General features: G+C 36.0%; 1 protein-coding gene across 4 annotated transcripts in view; it reads right to left on the bottom strand.

The window, feature by feature from the left end:
• The window catches only part of RTTN (rotatin), a 155,201-nt gene that overhangs the window by 30,390 nt on the left and 102,476 nt on the right, over positions 1 to 22,335 (bottom strand). For all 4 annotated transcript variants that reach the window (XM_045886566.3, XM_045886567.3, XM_064577749.1 and 1 more), the window contains 6 exons: positions 15,934 to 16,027; positions 11,642 to 11,837; positions 9,650 to 9,740; positions 7,011 to 7,164; positions 4,376 to 4,513; positions 1,418 to 1,635 (listed from right to left, as the gene is read on the bottom strand). In XM_045886566.3, coding sequence (XP_045742522.1) covers positions 1,418 to 1,635; positions 4,376 to 4,513; positions 7,011 to 7,164; positions 9,650 to 9,740; positions 11,642 to 11,837; positions 15,934 to 16,027 — 891 coding nt within the window. The remainder of the gene's footprint in view (positions 1 to 1,417; positions 1,636 to 4,375; positions 4,514 to 7,010; positions 7,165 to 9,649; positions 9,741 to 11,641; positions 11,838 to 15,933; positions 16,028 to 22,335) is intronic.

Here is a 22,335-nt window from a genome sequence, read left to right as displayed (position 1 = left end):
GTTAGGAGATTAATAATGCTTTTTGAATTGGAGGAAGACCACTGTAAAGGTGTGAATTTGAGTTTCCTCTTATAATATTCTTTGAAGTGCAAAATCAGACTCAGTTAATCAAATAAAGCCTGTTGTTCTGATGGGGACTGAGACAACTGGGACACTATCCAGCTTTGGTTTTAAGCTATGAAGAGCTGAGTGGACTGAGGGAGGCTGTGGCCTCCCAAGAGTAAGTGACTTTGAGCAATGCTGTGAGGATCTTTTCCCCCTTGAGTTTCAGCTTCTGAAGGAGCTCCTGGAGACAGGAGAAAATGTCAGGGGACCCTTTATCAGTCTCCTTATCTTTGTTCTGAAAGTGACTGTAGTCTGTTGGGCAAAGGAGAGGGAGACAAAAAGCCCCCTGAGAGCTCTGAGCCCCACCTTCAGTGGGTAGGTTTGAGCTGGACCAGCAGCCGTCCTTGCCTCTATCAGCCTCGTCTGCTTTCCAACATGATGGGAACCGCTGCACACAAGGCACGAGTGGTCATGCCAGCAAGATCTGCACAGCCATAACTCCCACAGGCAGAAAAGGGGCAAAAGTCCCCAAACTCAAAGCAGCAAAGAGACAGCAACAAATCGGCAGACTGGAAAAACCTTCTGTCTTTATAAAATGTGGCTGGCTGACCAGGGGAATGGAAGCAAATCCGTCAAGGCACAAGTCTATTTCTTTTCCACCTTTCAGCAAGAAGATAAAAATCATAAACCATGATTATTAAAAAGAGAGATTCTTAATATTGAAAAATCTAGCAACTTCCTATTTGTAAAAATGACTACACAACTTAGGAAACACTTCAAGGTTTTTTTGGTTAATCTATTTATAAAATCACACTTTAGTGATTTTAGAATGTTTTTCAGTGAACAAAATTCTTGGTTCATATTTTAGGACTGCAAAAAGTAAGTTTATAAATTTATAAGGCAGCATGGTTTAGAAAGGGGGCATTTTCTCATAAATGTACCAACTAACTCCACCTACCTCTATAGACAAACCACCTTAAATATATGTAATTCACTTACATAAATCAAATGTATGTTTAGAGATGTAGACATGTCTTTAAAATGGCAAGACATTATGAATTATACCTTCATTCCTGCAATATAACCATTTTGGTCATACACGGCACACTACATTTTGGTAAACTGCTGGATTTAGATTTCTAATATTTCATTTTGAATTTTTATATCATAAACATTAAAAAAGCTAGTCAACATCAGAGGACCAGGACTGGAGAGGAGATGGTTAATTTAACTTTATATGCTTTTGTTTCATTTAAATGGTCATAATGAACATTAATTCAAATGATTGAAAAAAATTTTTATAAGGCCAAGACTGAAAGTTGATTCATTTAAATACTAAACAAAGTTTTTGAAAGGTCAAGAAATCACATACCTGAAGAATTACTTCATTAAGTCGTTCTAGAGATTTCTGATTTTCCTGAGTTTTATCAAGAAGTGAAGCCATTGATGGACGGTGGCATACATTTGCTTTATCCTGATCTTGGAGATGCCTTTTTGCTTCCTCAGTCAAGAGAACAGAAAGGAATTGCAGGCTGGCGGTAGATAACGCAGGGCATGTGGTAGACAAACCCACACATGTGCACAACATATCTGAGAGAGAGAATACTTTCTTTTTAAATGTTTGAAAATGTCTTCAAAATTAAAGAAGTGAATCAGATCAATTTGAGTAATTAAGTTTATAGCCTTTTTATTTCTAATGAAGTAAAGCTATCAATACTTTTAAGTATCACGAGAATAACTCTAGTGTTTAAAAGTAATTTAAACAGTCAATATTAAGACAACAGAATCAAGGAATCTATTTAATTCTCATTTTATTCTTTTTTATACGGGTTCTTTTTGATATGAAAGAGTGTTTTTGCGTATGTGTGTGTACAAATGCACATACACACGGGGTGCCTGGGTGGCTCAGTTGTTAAGCATCTGCCTTTGGCTCAGGTCATGATCCCAGGGTCCTGGGATTGAGCCCTGCATCAGCCCCGCATCGGGTCCCCTGCTCCACGGGAAGCCTGCTTCTCCCTCTCCCACTCCCCCTCCCCCTGCTTGTGTTCCCTCTCTCGCTGTGTCTCTGTCAAATAAATAAATAAAATCTTAAAAAAAAATGCACATACACACAATATTTGCTAAGACCCCAAATAAGAGGATTATATATAGATAAGTACTGATTCCCTCTGGGGTCTTTTTGGGATCCACAAAGTCTCTGGAGTTTTTAACTTTTTAATTTTTATTTCAGTGCTTACGAAACAAAATTTCATGTAACTACTCCGAATTATCTAGATCACCACTGCATAATTGTGTTTCTGTTTTCAAACAAGTTGATGCTAAACAGTACTTACAAGAGTTAGTATGCAGTGTTGGCATGGTGCAGAAACAAACGTTTCATGGTAGTTCAGAATACAGAACAAAAGTGGTTATACACAAATTTGCAAACATAACACAGATTAGAAAGAATAGGCAAGCCAACTCAAAAGACTCTACACTGAATCAGTCATTATTAATTTTCTGTTATGATCACTGATTTCATCAAAGAAACATTTGATGCATATTAATTTTATTAATTTGAGTACAACTGGTTTGTAATTTTGTTATGTTTTACTTTTATATCATTTGGAATTTATACTTCTGTAAGAGTTATAACCATAAGAATTTCTACCTAGATTTAGGCTAAAAGAAATTCTTATTTTCTTAAGTAACACAAGAAAAATAATTTAGTGAGAGTGGTGTTTCATGAGAATTATGATCATTTAAATGATGTCTAAATATGACTCAGGTCTGAGAAAAGACTGTTCTAGATAACACAAGTTACAAAGTGATCATAAGATGTTTTAAATATGTACGAGCATATGGGATGGAAACTAAAAACAAACAAAAACAACTCCATGATAAGGAATAGCAACAATCATTTTTATTAGTTATGTTTTCATAAACATTACTATTATCAAAGCTAGCTGTTTATGTAGTAACTTATTTCTGATTAGCATCATATTATATAAACTGTGTGTGCGTTTTGAATAAGGACACAGTAAACTCAGAAAGATTCTGAATTCTTATTTCATCACTAGGGAAAGTGTCAGGTAAACAGGCTTAAAGCAGGGACCAGCAAACTTTTTCTGCAAAGGGTCAGAGAAGAAATGAGTATTGTACGCTTTCCAGGTCGTAGGCCTTTGTCACAGCTATTCATCCCGACCACTGTAGCAGGGACGCAGCCGTAGGCAACATGTAAATGAGGACAGGTGGCAGGGTTCCAACACAATCTTATTTACCAAAACAAGCAGCGGGCCACATCTGACCACTTGGCTTAGGTGTCCCACATTAGTACCGTGCTTTATGTTAGCAGTGACTCAGGTGGTAAACTAAATTTCCCCACAATGGATGTAAGAAAATCTCAATTAGTCAATCTCTTTCAGTTTTAATCTCTTTTAACAAAATAATGATTTCTAAACAAACGGACACTTTTCTTCTTAGGTAAACTCAGAACTCCTATCTTCCAGATAACAAACAATTTTGCTTCTTACTGAACATGTATTTCTCCATAAAACTTACTTCAACACTACCACTCTGGTTACAAAATGTACCATCCATCTAAATCTATAGAATGACCAAATGATAAACTAAAATGTGAAAAAAACAAGTTGACTGAATTAGTGGTAACTTGGAAGCTTAAAAGAACTCAATTTTGAATACATTTAAACTAGCCATTTTTAAAAAGTAACATAAATGTTATTTATATGCATTTATGTTTAAAAAAAGTCTTCTTGCTATGGTAAAATTTGAAAGAGACCTTATGAAAAATTAGTAGGTATTTTAAAAAAATTTGTTTATGCTAGTTACTTATATGGAAAATATCTTATAAAAATACTTAACTATACTACACTCTTAACCATTTCTGTACTATAAGAAAATCCTTGTCTTGACACAAGACACTATTTTTATTATAAGTTTCCATGTTATCATATATACAGAATTTTAGGTGCAGGTTTACCCACTTACAGTGCATATATGTCAGGAAAGAGACTGGTTTCTACGTCAACAAAAGGAAAATCTTTCTCATTGTTTTATAATCATGTCACATCACATGTCTCTTCATAATACCACAGGATTTTCTTAACTTGTTTTTATAGTTTTTTGAACTGGGTTTCAATTTTTCAAAAATGCATTTTTGAGGCTCCTCAAGAGCACTCCAAATTTCTCAAAGTAAATACCTGGTTTCTCTTTCAAATGCTATGCCGTAATTACTTAATTTTAAGAAAAAAATATATAAAAATTGTAAATAATGATTATCTGAATTTTCATTAGCAGAAAGATCCACAGCCTAGGGAGAGTATCTTCTTACCGATCACCGCCGTCCAGTGCTTGGCCAGACCTGCTGTCACAGACGGGAGAGAGGCAATAGCAGCTTTCCTCAGGAGTGTAGCCAGAAGGTTAAATAAATGTGTCCACGTGTGATAAAAAGCCGACATCAACTCTACATCTATGACATTAATGAAAACAATTCAAGTTATTAATACAAAGCTCACCAGATACTTCATTACACTTAAGAGGCATGCACCTGTTAGACGAAAACAAATGTAATTCAGCATGATCCAAAATTTATTTTAATTAACTTTTTCACTGCTTCTTAAAGTTCTCTCTCATCTACCCCCTACATAAAGACAGATACACACTCATGCATCCTCCCCTCATTAACACATTTAGTAACAATTCAGAAGGTATGACAAGTCATAACCTAGGAAACACACACTGTGCATACTGTAAAAGCATGGCATTGTTTGTGCTACTTTTAATAAAGTTTCTCCTGTTGTCTTTATCCTCTTTATGCAGGGGTGAAAGAAGAAAGCCCAATGTGCCAAGGTCATGGCAGAGAAGAAAGGAGAATTTCATTGAACAACCAAGAGTACTGCCCCTCAGTGAAAACATGACACTAAAGAGGATTCTGCACCTTTGCCTGTGGTTGAGAAAACAGCAATTAACCTTCTATCGTAAGGATGGCTTTTCCCTTCTCTCCACGTGGCAAAGCGGGGTTCGGGAGAAGCAGTAATCCTAGGACTATCTTCTCTGACCACACCACCAGTACTATCTGGCAGCTTTTGCCAAACTCTGTTACCAAGCAAACTAAGGACTTCCATTTCAGGGTTCTTTTGGAAATGGCATATTCCAGGAGTTCGGATTATAGCAATCCTTGGTGTGTGTCTCAACCATTTTGTCATTCTCAGCTCTATAAGGAGTCTTTTCAGACATATGTTTCCTCCTCATCATCCCCATGAAGTTTTAATTCCATAGATTCTGTATATCTATATATCTGAATACAGATTCAGTATATCTGTACTTTACGCATAAAAAGAATTAGGTATAAAGCTTACTGATTTTAGTCAAGATAGCCAAATAAAATATTTAAGTTAAAAGTTAAAATTAAAAATTGAAAAGCAATTAACATTTAACTTAACTTTATAACTACTTTTGCTAAATAACTTTCAATATGGTTTACTTGCTCCTATAAAATGTATTGAATTACATATGAAAATTAGCAAATCATATAAATATATACTAGAAAGATAATCAATATTTTATAAAACCATTCACAACTACTTTTCCAGAAAAATTTTTAAAACTCATTTCTTAAAAAATTGTTACTGAACTTTTACCTTTTGCTAGATATGAGAAAATGACTTCTAACTTAACCAGCTGCCAAACATATACTCTGGTATCAGTGACATTTTTTACTTTATTTTCAGCAATTGACGTAATTAATGATGGGCCAATTAACTTACATAATAATAAAACATATACTATTTGTATTTAATTCTCAAAGCCCAAGTCACACACAAAAGCAAGAGAATCAATTAAAAGAACAATCCACAAGTCAGCCAATGACAATCAAGACATGATATGACTTTGGGATATCTGGCCATATGACTTTGGGATCAAGTGTTGAATCAAAGTCCTCCAGTCACAACCATCTATACACTATAGTTTTTAGCAATGATATTTATCTCCTGTTTATCTTCTCTGAGCTCAATATCAGTGCCTCCCAAGTGATATCTAAGAAACCCAACAAGAGAAATTAAATACTAAGGAATAAGATTTTATTGGGTAGAAATGAGCTCTGAAGGGCCACAAACCATTGTAACAGCTAAGATTTTTTTCCCCCACCCCTTTCCCCCAAGATTCAATTTTTGTTTCTTGAGAGGTGATATCACCCTCATAGTGAATGCATGGTCTATCCTGATTTGCTTAGTTAGGACATCACTACCACCTGTAAAATTTCCAAGTAAAGAATTACTATTCTTCTAGCACCAGAATATTTTAACACTAATGAGACACTGAGGACTAGATTTGCTGGCATCATAAAACATTTCACTCACCTAAAACCAAACAAATCTATAAAATTCAAAAACCTAAGTAATAATTAACATGCAAAGAGCCATTTAGCAATAGCCAAATTATCAATTACTTCATTATAAAATCCTTTAATTATTGTATTTTAATTCTGTTAAAGATTCTATATTGTTTTAATTTTCTCTTCTATTAAGTGCTCTAATGCAACTTTTCATCAGAGTGTATTTTTCAATAATTTAGGACTTTATCAAAATGTTTGATATTATATGCTACACTTACTGATACTTGTTATTGCAAATAAGTTATTAGTAGGTCATTTGGCTGTACCCATAGCTTATAAGAATAATTACTACCTGAAACTCACTGTACTTGCTAATATTACATACAGAACTTTCCCCTCATTTAAACTGACAGCACAGGGGATATTCTTTCACTATACTACATATTTGTCTCAAATGGTTTCCTGGAACCACTTAAAAGATCCAAACTATAAAACACATTATAAAAGCCTTCCAAAATATTGGCAAAGCACAACATAAAATTTAACCTTGAAGTGAGTATCTGGTGCAGAGTAAGACTTTTTTCCTCAATATCATTTGCTTCCATCCTAAACTTAAAGAAATAAAGCTTACCTAAGACATCTTTGGTGCATATGGTGAGGACCCCAATGATGTTTGTGATAAGAGGTTTCAGAAGCTCATCCTGAATCACAAGGTCGGGATCTACCAATAAACATGACTGCAGAAGCCTGGACAAAGATGACAGGTATTCTAGGAGAAAGGATACCTATTTGAAAAAAGAGATAAAGGAAAACAAAACATATTATATGAAAAGTCTAGCTCAGTGATATTTCAGCTTTCTATGCATTATAAGTTACTTTCTTTGTAATGTATGTTAATAAAAAACTAAAAATATTAATCATAATTTTTAAAGATCTAAAAGGAATGCATAGCACAAAGTATTCTCATAAACATGCCATTAATGACCACATTAACACTGTCAAGTATAATAATACCAAACAAAGCAGTATTTTCAAAGTCAAATTTCAAATTCCATTTAGAGAAAGAACACCTTTATAGTTTTTAAGTAGCTAAACTGTGGAATCAATATATTCTGAAAGTAGAAAGGGGCATTCCAATGCCACATATCATACAATTTTATAAAGAAAGATTATAAAATACTCTTCAACACATCTCCTATCAGGTAAAATGCAAGTTTGTAACATTTAATTTCCTTATTGCTATGAAGTCTTTTTTGTTGCCTTTGTACTCTACTGATTGCAGTTACAGCAAGTCTGACTCTGATGCATGAAGTGTTACCAGAAACAGATAAGCATGGAAGGTGAGACCAACGAGAAGCATCCGAGAGAGAACCACGGAATCACTGAAGCCTCTCACGAGCCCACGCGCTCCGCCCAGCCACACTCGCCGCTTCCTCGGCGCCTCTACACTCTCAGCTCAGATCTCACCCTTGTGAGGCCTCCTCTGACCACCCTGACAAAACATAGCACGCTCTCCCTCTGCCACACACCCTTTCACCCACCCTCGTTTTGCCCATACCATTTGTCACCAGCTGATAGAACACTTCACATTTTATTTACTGCTTACTGTCTTCTGCACCGAGGACAGAATTCATGTGGGGAGGCATGTGTGTTTGCTTTGTTCACACCTCTGTCACTGGCATCTAGAACATAATCTGGCAGAGAAGAGGTTCCAGAACTTTTCTGGAATGGATGAGTAATCTTGTGTGAGAACAAACAGCCAAGAAGCACTTAACCTACAGAAGGTCAGGTGATGAAGTGAGTAAGAGTGTAAGTTCTGGAACCAACCTGTATGAGCTGGAATCCTGGCTCTGCCCCTTTCTATGTGAGCAACCCGGGACATTTCCAGTCATTTACTTTTAAAATGAGGCCACTAATGATACTTCATGTGACTATTGTGACGATTACATAAATTAGTACAAACAAGCACTCCGGAAATGTGTGCTACTGTTGTTATTCATTCATTCCACAAGTACTAAATGAGCACCTTCCATGGGACAGGCACTGCGCTCAGCATCCAGAATACAACTGATATGTAAGAACAGGCAAAGCCCTGCCTTCATGGAGCTCACCGCAGCCTCCAACCTCATCTCCCCCTCACAGATTCACTCTAGCTACTCTGGCCTCCTTGATATTGTTTGGACAGACCAAACATATCCCAATCTCAGGGGTCCTGCAGTGTCCCCCAGGACTAGCTTCCTCACATACTTCAGGTTGCATGTCCCTCTCTGAAAGAACCTCCCTGACCACCCTAAGTGGAAAAGCCTTAACCTCCCAGCTCTGATGTCATTCCCTGTCTCCTGTTTTAGTTTTTCTTCTCAGACGTCTATCATCAGCAGGTACATATGGATTTGCTCATGATCTGCTCTCCCAACTTGAGGGGAAGAGTATTTATTTGCACAGGCAAGATCCTGGTACACAGTAGGCCCTCAATAAAAATTTGCTGGATGGATAGACAGTGAAATGGAGGAGATAGCCTTATGCAAATAAACACTCAAAAGTGAAGACACTGCCCTGGGAAAAGTGTTTTGAAGATGATGCACACTGTGTTACCCAACCTTGTAAAAGGGTTGTCTGCCCTATTCAGAAACCTCAAAGACAGCACCACAAAGCAAGAGATACTGGTCTGTTCCACCTTTAATTATCACACTAAATAAATCTTGTAGCCCTTCTTAAAATCTGATTTGAGGTAACATTTCTATTAGCAACAACTACACAAGGAATTGTTAAGCATACTTTACATAAAGATGCTAGCTACAAGCAAGAACTTAAAAATAGTAAATATCTGTAAAGGAACAAAAATAAATTTATTTTTATTAGATTGGGTTTTGAAAATACAAAGAATTTAATCACTATGTATTTTAACAACTTCAATTTAGGTGAAAATGATAGACATAGTCTAAAATCATAGAATGAGAAGGTGGTCTATACAACGTCCTCTTTTTATAATATGGTGCTCAAAGATATCCAGATCTGTGGGTAAACATTTATAGCTGGTTAATAATGGAATCAGGAAGAGAATCTAAATCTTTAAACCCTGCTGCTTTATTTCACCATGCAAAGATGTCTCGGATTAAAATGTTATGTAACCTATTTCAAGTAACCTCATCATACCATGTATATCTTGAAAGATTTCCATCCCTCTCCTATGGTTAGTATATTCTTGGCAGAATTTATGTTTCTGGCACTTAAAGCAAACAGACATGAGCGAGAGGGAGACGTGACACTTACCTGAGCCTGAGTGTGTTCAACTGGAGGTGACAAAGGCAGTGGAGCCTTCAGCTCCTGGACACAGCTCTCTAGGAGGGTGGCATCTGCAATACTGCAAAGAAGAGAAAAAATAAAAAAAGAAACCTCTCCAGATGAGGAGTATGCTGCTTATTAAAAATTAATAAATTAGTATTTGAAGTTTGAATATAACCTTGAATAGAATTTAAGAGAAAAGATCTTTACAGAGAACAAATTGATGGCTGCCAGAGGGAACGTGGGTGGGGGTGTTGGGGAAGGGGAGTGGGAGATAGAGGTCTCCAGTTATGGAATGAGTAAGTCATGGGAATAAAAGGCACAGCATAAGGAATACAGTCAATGATACTGTAACAGCGATGTAACAGGACAGATGGTAGCTCTGCTTGTGGTGAACAGAGCATAACACATAAATCTGTCGAATAATGAAGATGCACACCTGAAAGTAATGTGACACTGTGTGTCAACTATACTCAAATAGAAAGTAAAAACAAAAAAAAGATTTTCATAAAGACAATAAATGTATACACAAAAAGGTATCCTATAATATTTTAGAACAAAGGAAAAGATCTTGTCCAATAAACATGGGAAGCAAAAAAAATCTAATGAAAAGCAGAATAAAATATAATGAAGCTCTTTCAGAAGGAAAGCAAACAAAAAAAACCGTGGTGGTTAGTTTCCTCTGTAAAATAGGAAAAATACTTGCTAGGAAATAAATTCTGATTTAGAAAGTAAAAAACAAAACGATGCAAAACAAACAGGAAAATTGTTTTAAGTCAGGAATAAAGAACAGGTACAGAATATGACAAGCCTTTGCCATAAAAGATCCTTTAATAGCTCTGTGGCCTCAATTTCACAGCAGACTCTTCGCTGACTCTTGAGAAGCCAGAGGATTCCTAAAGCTCCATTTTGATTGTTCTCGAGGCAGGAAAACATCCACAGGGAAAAGGCAATCGACTAGTGGGTTCCTTTTCCAACTCTAGTAGGTCTCACAGTAGAAAGATGACAAGGAAATATGAACAAACTCACACACCACGGCTTATTATAAATGGTAAACGAGTAATGAAAAGTGAGATGAAACAAAGGATATTTCTTTCTTTTTAGAGTTTTCTTAATATCCTGAAAAGAAAAAGAAGGCACTGTGATTTGGCAAAGAAGAAGAAGAAATTTCATACAGCGAATGTTCACAGGCAGAGAAATGCAAACGACTAAGTGGTCAACAGGAGGAGGTACACTGGCTATCTGGATGTGGGAAGAAAGAAAAGGAACAGTTACTATAAAGAAAGAGTGTCCCAGACATCATCACTTAATCCTCACACTAACCCCACTAAACAGATGTTATTAATGACACCCCAGAGATTATAATAACTTCCCCAAGACTACAATGCTAGGGAGCGAATGAACTATAATCAGACCTTAAGTCAGGCTGATTAAGGATCTACAGCCTTTTTTACTATACCATATAACCAATATGATCATCCAAAGGTCCTGCCATATAAGCTCATTAATATAGCTAAATGAAAGAACAAAATCATGATTTCCTAAATTTTATCAGAGTACTTTCTAATAAAAGAGTTTAATCTCCAATAATGAAAAAAACTCCAAATGAATTTAAACCATGATTTTCAACCCATGGCCACGATTCTGATACAACCCTAAGGAGAAAAATCCCTGATCTCTTTCACTTCCATTTAGAATGGCCAAGTGTGATGGAGGACAAATAAGGTTTAGAACCTCTGAATTATTAAAAAAAAAAAAAAATCAGGAAGGTGGGAGTGCGTAATAGTCGACATAACAAACCAATATGAATGCTGTAATAGATCCAAACTAAAACTGTCAAGACAATTCTGGCAAAAGCAGAAACCTGCAATCTAATGAGCCAAAAAAAAGTAAAGATAAATTCCCAGGACACATGAAGTCTTACACCAAGTCATGAGCAGAGCTGGTATCAATTCATCTCTGCCACCCCGCCCGTCTTACCTGCAGAGAAGCTCTACGAGCCGGGCTTGCCGGAAAGCACGGGCAGTGTCTCCGGGAGCGAACGCCAAGAGGCCGTCCAGCAGGCCGCACACGGCTGACAGGAGAGGTGGAGTGACCACACACTGCCTGGGCAGAGGGGCAGGAAGGGATGCGCCACGAGGAAGCTGTGCTGATGTAGTTTCATGCTGACCCATTACTGAAAATAAGCATAAAGATTATCATGATTTTGTTCACTTTGTGCTTATGTACAATATTCACAAGTTCTGATATTCGGAGGAAAGTCCCTGAAAGTGCCAAAGGAGAGATGGTTGGGGAATTTCCTTAGTGCCAGACTCATCTCCACCCTGAGGCCAAGGAAGCAGCCATCCAACTCCTCCACTCTGTGTGAGTGTGTGTGTGTGTGTGTGTGTCTGCCTTTGGTGACAGTATAAGAGCCAAGACAAGAAGGGCAGCGCACGTTTTCTGCCTTCGAGCATTCAGACACCGAGGAACAAACAGACGGTCTACAACTCTTTTTCTAAAGCTCTAGGGGCCAGAAGTGCTTTAGAATTCAAAATATTTTAGATTTTAGAAAAACAGCATGATACATGAACCCTACATTAACTCACACCTTCAGTGGGATCTTGGGAAACACCCCACGAGGAAGTAAGTATTTCCATAGAGTGACACATGTGCAATCACAGTAAGCAGGATGCAGAAAGGAAGAAAGACCACCTCAAATCAATACTGCTCAGGTTCCGCAGCAACAGTACTCAGGTACAGGCAAGTTTTACACCAAGTGAGTTCTGAGAAAACTTTCAAGGTTTCAGAGATTCTGGATTTTAAGAACTGAAGATATGAGACTGTGGACCTTTCCCAGAAAACTCAACAAGGGATTGTTAATAAGAAAGCTATCTTTGTTAATCTGCCTCAAGACTTTCCCTCATGACCCTCACTTATTTCTTTTTTAAAAAAACATACTTTGAATAAATTCAGACTTACAGAAAGTACAAGAGTACAAAGAATTCCCATATACCTTGGCCCAGATCCCTATATATTAACGTTTTACCACATTTTATCTACCTATATACCTATCTTCTTATGAACTGCTTGTAAGTTGCAAATGCCCCTTCGGCCCTAAATTATTTCCTAAACAAACTTTGTCTTTTATAATCACAGTACAATTAGCAAACAGAAAATCAATATGACACAGTGGTAGCCTCTAATCTATAGACCTTTTCCAAATTTGGCATATTGTCACACTAATGTCCTTTGTAGCTCCAGAGTTCTTGTTTGGATCCGATTCAGGATCACACCTTGCATTTAGCTGTCATGTCTCTTTGGGTTCTAAACTGGAAGATTTCCTCAGACTTGCTTTGTCTTTCAGGGCCTTGACATTTTGCAAAGAGCACAGGCCAGTTACTTTGTAGAACATCTGATGTTTGGTGTTTCCTCATGAGTAGAGATTCAGTGCATCCCAGCGGGAAAAGCATGAAAAGTTTAATTTTTCCTTTGTAATAAACTAATTCCTTCGGGGGAAGAATTAGTACTATATAACTTCGGGACTATGTAACATCAAGAAAGACCTGACATTTTAAACTAAATAAAGTTTGGAAAAGTAAATTTAGGTAATTCCACAGAAACAGTTCAATTGATTTTAAGGGAAAAATTTAAATATTCAGAAGATATGTATTCCACGTTTTCAGCATTTTTAGGCCAAGTATACAGAAGAAGATCAATAAAAGGGGAGGGCACAGAGGTTAAGAAATTCAAACTCATCTAATATATTTAAATAAACTTTTATATTTTATCTAGAGAAAATTATCCTAGTTATTTATGTTAGTAGTACTCAAATACACGAACGTTTTTATTTTTTAATGATTCCTTTCACCTTTGTATATCAAATGTAAGCTTACAGATCAAAAGAGATCCTGTTAGGTTTTTTTTTTTAATAAAATAATTTTTCTTTTACGGAAGTTAGAAACTAAATTTAAAAATGTAAAGTTGGATGTCTAAAGTGGCCCTAATGTACACGTTAGAGAAAAATTTTTTCATTCTGTCCTAAATCACTTTGGAGCATATTAATTCCCTGGTTAATTAAGAATTAGCAAAACAACAAATAAAAGGACTAACCAGCTTCACTGGCAAATCCTGCTAGATGTTCTAGCTGAGGAACTAAAATCTCGTTATCACCAAAAAAAAAAAAATCACATTTTATCTTAATACTATTTTAAAGAGATTCAAGAAGATACCGAACAACAAAATAACTGCTCTAGTATTTGGCTCACACACAATATATATTCAATGCTTTGCAGCACTGTTCAGTGGCAGATTCAACAAAAAGGACTAAGAAGCTCTTTTGTCAAATATACATGCTTAAGTGATTGGTAACCAGTAAAACTGTGCATGAATACACATTCTAAGCACAATCCTTGAAAATAAAATAAATCCAAATCAAGAATAATGCAACAAAAAACAAAACAAAAAAGCCCACATAACTGTATGTCCACACAAAAACCTGTACATGAATGTCCGTAGAGGTATTATTCATGATAGCCAAAACGTGAAAAATCCGAATGTCCATCAAATGATGAATGGGTAAATAAAATGTGGTCTATCCATACAGTGGAATATTTTTAGCAATAAAAAGAAATTAAGTACTGACACATAATACAACATGGATCAACCGTGAAAACATTATGCTAAGTGGAAAAAAAAAAACAGTCACAGAAAAACACATACTATATGATTGCTTTTTTATGAAGTTTCCATAACAGGCAAATCTATAAAGAAGGAAAGTAGATTAACTCTGGCCTAGGACTGGGAAGGATCAAAAGAGATGAGGAGTGATTGCTAATGGCGAGGTTTCTTTTTGGGGCGATGAAAATGAAAATGTTCTAAAATTAATTGTGGTGATCCTTGCACAGCTCTGTGAATAGACTCACAACCAATGAATTCACTTTTTTTTTTTTTAAAGATTTTTTTTATTTATTTATTTGAGACAGAGAGAATGAGAGACAGAGAGCATGAGAGGGAGGAGGGTCAGAGGGAGAAGCAGACTCCCTGCCTAGCAGGGAGCCCGATGCGGGACTCGATCCCGGGACTCCAGGATCTTGACCTGAGCCGAAGGCAGTCGCTTAACCAACTGAGCCACCCAGGCGCCCGAATTCACTTATTAAATGGGTGACTGTATGATATGTAAATTATTCTCAATGAAGTTATTAAAAAAGAGTAATGCAACATACTTTTAGAGATAAATGTTCATGAAATTCATTATCAAATTTCATTTCATCCTCTGTGTCCTCAACTATTTAAACAATGTGAGTTTGCTCCTTTTATTCTCTAGAGGATCAAATAAGTACTTTCTACAATTAAACACTTTTTTATATTGTTAACATATATTACTAAAAAAACAAAATGGGACATTGTTTAGGAAGTTAGGGAACAAACACTGTAATAAAAATTCAGAGTAAAGTCTTCATTAAGCAATTATTTCTGAAGTTTTAGAAAACCTTTTCCCTGCTGATGCTTATACTTCAGTGTTTAAAATTCTTCTTTTTTAGGTAGCATATTGCTTACAAGTGATGAATTTAATGCTACTGAATAAAGGCCTGTACATTCTCTAGGACAAACAAAAGCTAAGTTGTAATCTTCCAAACATATAAAGGTTGAAGCATAATAGCGTTGGAAGCAGTCCCTAATACAAAGAATAGAATTTATATATTGCCATTAATAAAAATAAATCCCAGGCTACTCATCAAGCATTTTTTTTATTTTATTATGTTCTGTTAATCACCATACATTACATCATTAGTTTTTGATGTAGTGTTCCATGATTCACTGGGTGTTATACACAAACAATGAATCATCAAGCATTTCTAATAAAGATGCAACACATTTTGTAGACTTTAAAATAGAAGTACTTCCCTTGAAAAATACCTATGACCAGATTCTCTCCACTTTCAAGTGGACTACTGTGGTAAACTGAAGTGTTTTCCCTAAAGAAGGAGAAAAATGAAGGTAACTAATATCTATTAATTCCCCAGTTCAAACACTAAATATCTACACTTAATAAGAAACCATATGGCAATCAGACAACTACATTCCATTTATTAGTTAAGGGCATTTGTTTTGTTAATTTCTGATATATTTATTCTATCATGTTCCAGTCCACTTCATTTTGTTCTTATCTAGACATTCACTGTGTCTTGTGACTTATTTAATTTTGTTCTTATGTAGACATTTATTTCAAAATATCCTGACGGACTTGTCATTTTTCTTTTCGAAAGCAGAATGTCTTCCTAAAAGGGTACCTTGAGCCACCAACTGGTCGTGTGAGGCTTCAGGGAGAGACACTGCTGAGGGCCCAAGTGGTAGAAATTCAGCACTCCCCGACGAAGGTGCCACCTATCAAGGGGCAGAGAAAATTATTTTATTCTTAACATTCATTCATTAATGTTATCACATGGAAACTGAAACAGAAGCAATACGTACACAAAATAACCTTAAACAAGAAGGTTAATAACAAAACTACACTAGATCATATGACTGGAAAACATTCCATATCTTGAGAGTTGTAGGTTTTTTGAATGGCACTTTCCTGCTTCTTACAAGACCTGCTGGGATTTATGTAAATCAGTAACTCAAAGTAGCAAAGTTTTGATTTGAAGCCCATTTCGGATTTTAAGGTCTGGATATGGCTCATACCCACTTATTGCCCAAATGTTAAAAAGCTAAATCATGCTCCTTTAACTTTTGCATGATTCACCGTCCCTGAGATAGTCTGCCCTACTTGACTCATAGTAAGAGGGGTTCTTCTTATCAGTTTCAAATGGCACACACAAATTTTAATAGTGCCTAAGAAAAAAGTCAACAGAAATATTAATAGATTTTTCTCTACCTTTCCCCATATCACAAAAGAACCGTTTCAGGCAGTATGTTAACACTGTGTTTCAGAATACAGTATTTTTTAAAACATTAAACATAACATAAATTCTGTAGAAGACAAACACAATTTCACCTATAGGTTTACAGATGAGCAGACTATGCAGCCTCCTAAAATGGAAAAAGTTCAAACTGATGTATCTGGCCCCTTCTATGTGAAAAATACCTTATCTGGAGAGGTCAGATCCCTCTTTTTCTTACCATCAATTTATTTTCTCTGAAATAGCCTGAACTTCCCAAACCTGGATAATCTCCATGTCAGCACATGCATACAGTATGAGCTGTCACTAGAACTTATGAATCAACCCTACCTCAAACTCAGATACCATACAGCTCAGAACTTGTATATTGATTGTGTATTTATCTTAACATATAAAGTAGGATACCTTATTAGACTTGATATGATAGAATAAAAGCAAAAACCAAGGGTATTTTTGTTTTCAGTTTCTGTTAGTAAAGAGAATATAAATCTGAAGAAAATGGTAGATGGAATTTATATAGTTTTTAAAATACCCCTTTCAACTTAAGACTTTAATCATCTCTCACTACTTCAAGTATGACATTACAATAACAAATAAATAACAGAAAGCTGTAGCCAACAAATGTAAGCCAAGCACATAAAGTCATCTAAATAAGTAAACCTGGATAAATTTCAGTCTAAATAAACACTCATAAATAATCATATATTAAATACCTTATTTTATCTAATATTAGATCCAGATAATAGGAAAAAACCTAAAATTTATTTTTCTTTTTTTTTAATATTTTATTTATTTATTTGATGAGAGAGAGACACAGCGAGAAGGGGAACACAAGCAGGGGAAGTGGGAGAGGGAGAAGCAGGCTTCCCACCGAGCAGGGAGCCCGATGCGGGGCTTGATCCCAGGACCCTGGGATCATGACCTGAGCCGAAGGCAGGCGCTTAACGACTGAGCCACCCAGGTGCCCCTAAAATTTATTTTTCTAAAAATGTATTTACCTACAACTGGCTCTAAGAAAAAAAAAAAAAATCCCTGTCAACAGACATCCAAATAACTTTCACAGTCTGTGAAGATAACAACAACTGAGACTGATATCACAAAGACGATCTGGCACCGCCATAAGCCCCTTTGTTTGTATAATAAAATCTAAGAGGACAATGATGCTAGAATCCTTTACCTTTTCACTGAACACCCTTGTGTGTGCCATTTGAAACTTATAAAAGAACCGCTCCTATTATGAATCAAGTAGGGTAGGCTCTCTCAGGGACAGTGAATTACGCAAAAGTTAAAGGAGTATGTTTTGGCCTTTAAACATTTGGGCAGAAAGAGGGGACAGGCCATATCCAGTCCTCACTACTGACAAAAACAGAGGTAGCACTCAGTGCAGGAAAAAAAGATTTCTAAGGGCCCACGGAATACCTGGCTCATTAGAAGAAAGCCAAATCACAAGGTGTGACCAAAGGTCAGACATTAATAAAAGTTGTGATTTTCCTCAGTATAATCCAAGGAAGTGATACACAGATTTAGAAAATATGATTTTAGAAAGCACCTAACCTAAGAGCTGTATTATAACTTACCCTGTATGGTTGAGAAAACACAAAGACTTCTTTATATAGTAATACATTGTGTCTTAAAACTTGATTATGGGTGATTTATATTTCTACTAACCTATCTATATTTTTTAAATTTGCTATATTAGCACATTATTATTTTAACAAGACAAAAAAGTATTAAACTGAATAGCTCTGGTTCTATGCTCAAATCCTTGCTTGTTTGAAAATAATCTCCAATGGATATTTGATTATCTGTAATAATATAGATATCAATATGTAAATATGTTACTTGTTATCTTGAAATCCAAGTAACAACTAATCCATTTTAAAATTCAAGTATTAGCTTCTGGAAGGTGGAGGAGGTTCACATGAGCCCATAATGCCACAGGTAGAAAAGGCCTGATCTAGTCCAGATCCTCATTTAGAGATAAGGACTACAAGGTCACACTCTAATTAGGATTCTCAGTTGAGGACTACATTCATGACAGATCAATACACTCAGGTCAGAGGAAGTCCTCAGACAAACCTCCAGAATGCTGGCCAGCCAAGCGGAGCATGCTCAGTCACCTCTTCCCCCCACAGCGGAGAACACACCTTCTCATTTGCTCTCATAGTAGCCATAAAGCCCCAAGTGGGAGGCCAGGGCTGTCCTCATAACAGGGAGTCTGTCTAATTATTCTATCTGTCATTGCTCTGTTCATTAAAGTGACTTCAGTACAAAATCACAATCTAGACATTTTCCTCTTTCCTGTCTGCCACACGACACATCCTGAGATTTTCAATTTACATTTCCTTGATAAGACAAATAAAACTGAGTTTTCCTTGAATTGAAGTATATATACTTCTAGCCTTCTCACCTTACTGGTATTATAAGAGGCAATAAAAGCCTGTTAGTACAGATTAATTGGTGTTACTTAAAGCCACTGTCCTAAAACAGAATAAAATTTTGCTTGTAAAAACTAAAAAAATAATAACCTTTTCTTCAATGTGTTTATAAATAGATTTGATAGCTAAAGAAGCTTTCTAAATCATGCCTCATTGTAAAATAGGCAGTTACAATTTTAAAAGAGTCCCTTTGAAGTAACAGAAAATAGAAAAGTTGTTTACCGTATCAAAGTAGAATTTGGGTTTAAAAAAAGACAGACAATTTCTGTCATACAAACAAAATGCATCTATGTTCAAAACTATTTTCTTTGTATTCTGCCCTACAGAAATGAAAGTGTTCACTGGATACTTCAAAGTTTTTTGAAAGCTAATTTAGGACTTGAGTATTTTACTTGTCAAGTAATTTTATAATATTTTCTGTATCTTCTTTCATCAAAAGTAGACTGGCTCCCAAGTAAGTCATTTGGTTTTTAAAAAATTAAAAGAGAACAAAGGAAGAAAATGAGGATCTGTGAGATGAAAAAGACAGGGTACAAATCAACTCACATTTTTTTTTTCAAATGTTTTTTATTTATTTATTCATGAGAGTCAGAGAGAGAGAGAGAGAGGCAGAGGCAGAGGGAGAAGGAGACTCCCCGCCTAGCAGGGAGCCCGATGTGGGACTCGATCCCAGGACCCTGGGATCATGACCTGAGCCGAAGGCAGACGCTTAACCATCTGAGCCACACAGGCGCCCCTCAACTCACATTTTTAAAACATGGCAAAAATCAAAGTATGGAAGTTTCTAAGGAACTCCAGGTTTCATGTGTTCAGTACTATAGATGATACCTGTCTCTATGTCCAACAGCAGAAAAGCTCTGGCATGCTTCACAATTTGTAATCATTAATTCTCACCAAATTATAACAAGAACTTTAATCACTTCGACTATACAGATCCATGATTCAAATGGATTGTGTATAATACAAAAAAAAAGGAAGCTCAGAGAAATATCAGTGAAGGAATGAGCATAAGATGATATAAGATTGTTGCCTAACTATAAGATCACTCACTCGCATGCAGAGACTTAACCCTCGGAGATAATCACGATCCCTATGCCCTACTGTATATAATTTAAGAGAACAAGTTTCCTAGAGCTTGTCATCCTATTCCGTTCTCCATTAGCTTTGTAACCCTACGCCAAATACTTGAATTCTCGAAGACACCGCTTCTTCGCTCATGAAAGGGTACCATTCTCAAATGGTATAGATTTAACACCGTAACCCATCTGTGGACCTCCAGCAAACAGCAAACTAGAGGCTATTGTCACCTGAGCTCTAAAGGCCCAAAGTTGACTCAACACATATATCAAAACTAACTACATAAAATAACCACTTTAACCAAAATTAAGGAAATATATTTTAGTGCAAATATAAAATAACACCCAACCCTATTTTACTTATTTCAGTTACAGTTACCTGCTTAATAAAGTTGCTAAAATCGATCTCAAAACGTTTTTGCCAATTTCTTTAAATGTTTGCACTCAACAGTAACGGCTATACCTCTACAGTAACTTAGTCTGGATAACTTCAAACACACCAAAGTGAATACAAAATACAGAAAAAAACACAAATATTTGCTCTTTCTAACAATTTTTAAAAGAATATTTATAAAACAGTACAGGCTATGTACACAGAATGGAATGAATACTCTATTTTCACTAGCCATTATATTCATTCTAATGTCACATAGAAAAAAAATGATAGTAGAATAAACTGATATGGAGGTATTATTAACCATCAATATCTAAGTCTTATTAAAACAATCAATATTAGGAGCGCCTGGGTGGCTCAGTCAATTGAGCATCTTGACTCTTGATTTTTGACTCAGGTCATGATCTCATGGGTCAAGCCTGGCGTCAGGCTTCGCGCTCAGCGGGGAATCTGCTTCTCTCTCTTACTCCCTCTGCCTCTGCTCCTCCCCCTGCTTATGCACGCGCTCTCTCTCTCTAAAATAAATAAATATACCTTTTAAAAAGAATCAATATTAAATTTTTATTCAAAAAAAAAAAAAAAACCACCAGCCACACAACAAACTTATTTTCATTGTATTACAGTCCTGTGGCCTATATTACTAACACTTAGGAACTAGAATCTCACTTATATTTTCTTTCTAACTAAAATATACAGGTTCTTAGATCCTGGGTAATCCACAGGTGGTTGAAATTTATTTAAACAAAGTATATCATTCTCTTTCTCTCCCCATCATGCAAACTGCTGTCTCCCCACGTTTTCCTGGGGTCATTGCACTGGATGTATGTACCTACTCTTTCACTAATCCCTACGTCAAAATGATTTTTCTTCTAAAACGCTACTTTGATTCATCCCTGCTTTAACTGTCCTTGGTCTACGTTTCGTTCTATAAAACTCATAACTACCATCACACAAATACCAATACGTATTTTTCTATAATGTCAACTGTAATGTTTCGTGCATTTTACTCAGCTGAAATATCTTTATATCTGTATCTTTATAGCTATTATATCTTACCTCTTCAAACCCAAAAACAGATTTAGCTCTCTTAGCTAACCCCTATCTGGTAATTAAACTTTAGCCTTTGTTCCACACTCCAAACAAACCAGGCATTCTCTGAGTATCTAATGCTTTTAGTACCACACAACCACGCATGCAATTATTTTCACATTGTGCTTCATGTTCCTGACTAGAATTTCAACTCTTGTCAGAGAGTACTGAATCGTAAGACATATCTGAATATCTTTTCGGCTCCCTGCAAATGTGTGCATACATCTAAGAAAGATTAATCCTTTAAAGCTCATTTCAATTGACACTTCTTATACAAAATCACTTTCTATTTCATCATACTCTCTAATGTAACCTCACTGCACCTTGACTATGACATCTACTATGGCACCTATCACATCTGGCTTTGTTGTGAAGGAGCAGAACGTCACGGTCAACAACCTGGGCTCTAGAGCCAAACATACTTCTGGATTCAAATAATGCTCTTATCAGTTACCAGCACTGGAACCTTGAACAAGACACTTATTCATTGCATGCCTAATCTCTTCTTTTGTAAAATAGCAATAGTAAAAATCCCATGAGTAATTTCTCTTTAAATGTTTAAATAAACTAAAATAAAATCAGTTTTATTTAAACTAGTGCTCCCAAAGTTCCAAAGAATCACATATTTCACAAAGAAAAGCTCAAAAGGAAAGAAGCCACATCTCCTTTGACAACTGATAAAACAGATTCAAAAAATACAGACATAATTCTGCTCCATAGCAGTAAAAAAAACCCAAAAACACGTATTTTGGTTAGAAAACTCTTGTTGCATACCGGTGTATACTAGGCGTAA

The sequence above is a fragment of the Mirounga angustirostris genome, unplaced genomic scaffold, assembly GCF_029215605.1.
Source record: "Mirounga angustirostris isolate CCGP_5_RB_7025 unplaced genomic scaffold, mMirAng1.0.hap1 SCAF_14, whole genome shotgun sequence".
Classification (NCBI taxonomy): Eukaryota; Metazoa; Chordata; class Mammalia; order Carnivora; family Phocidae; genus Mirounga; species Mirounga angustirostris.
This window is presented reverse-complemented; position numbering and strand designations above follow the sequence as displayed.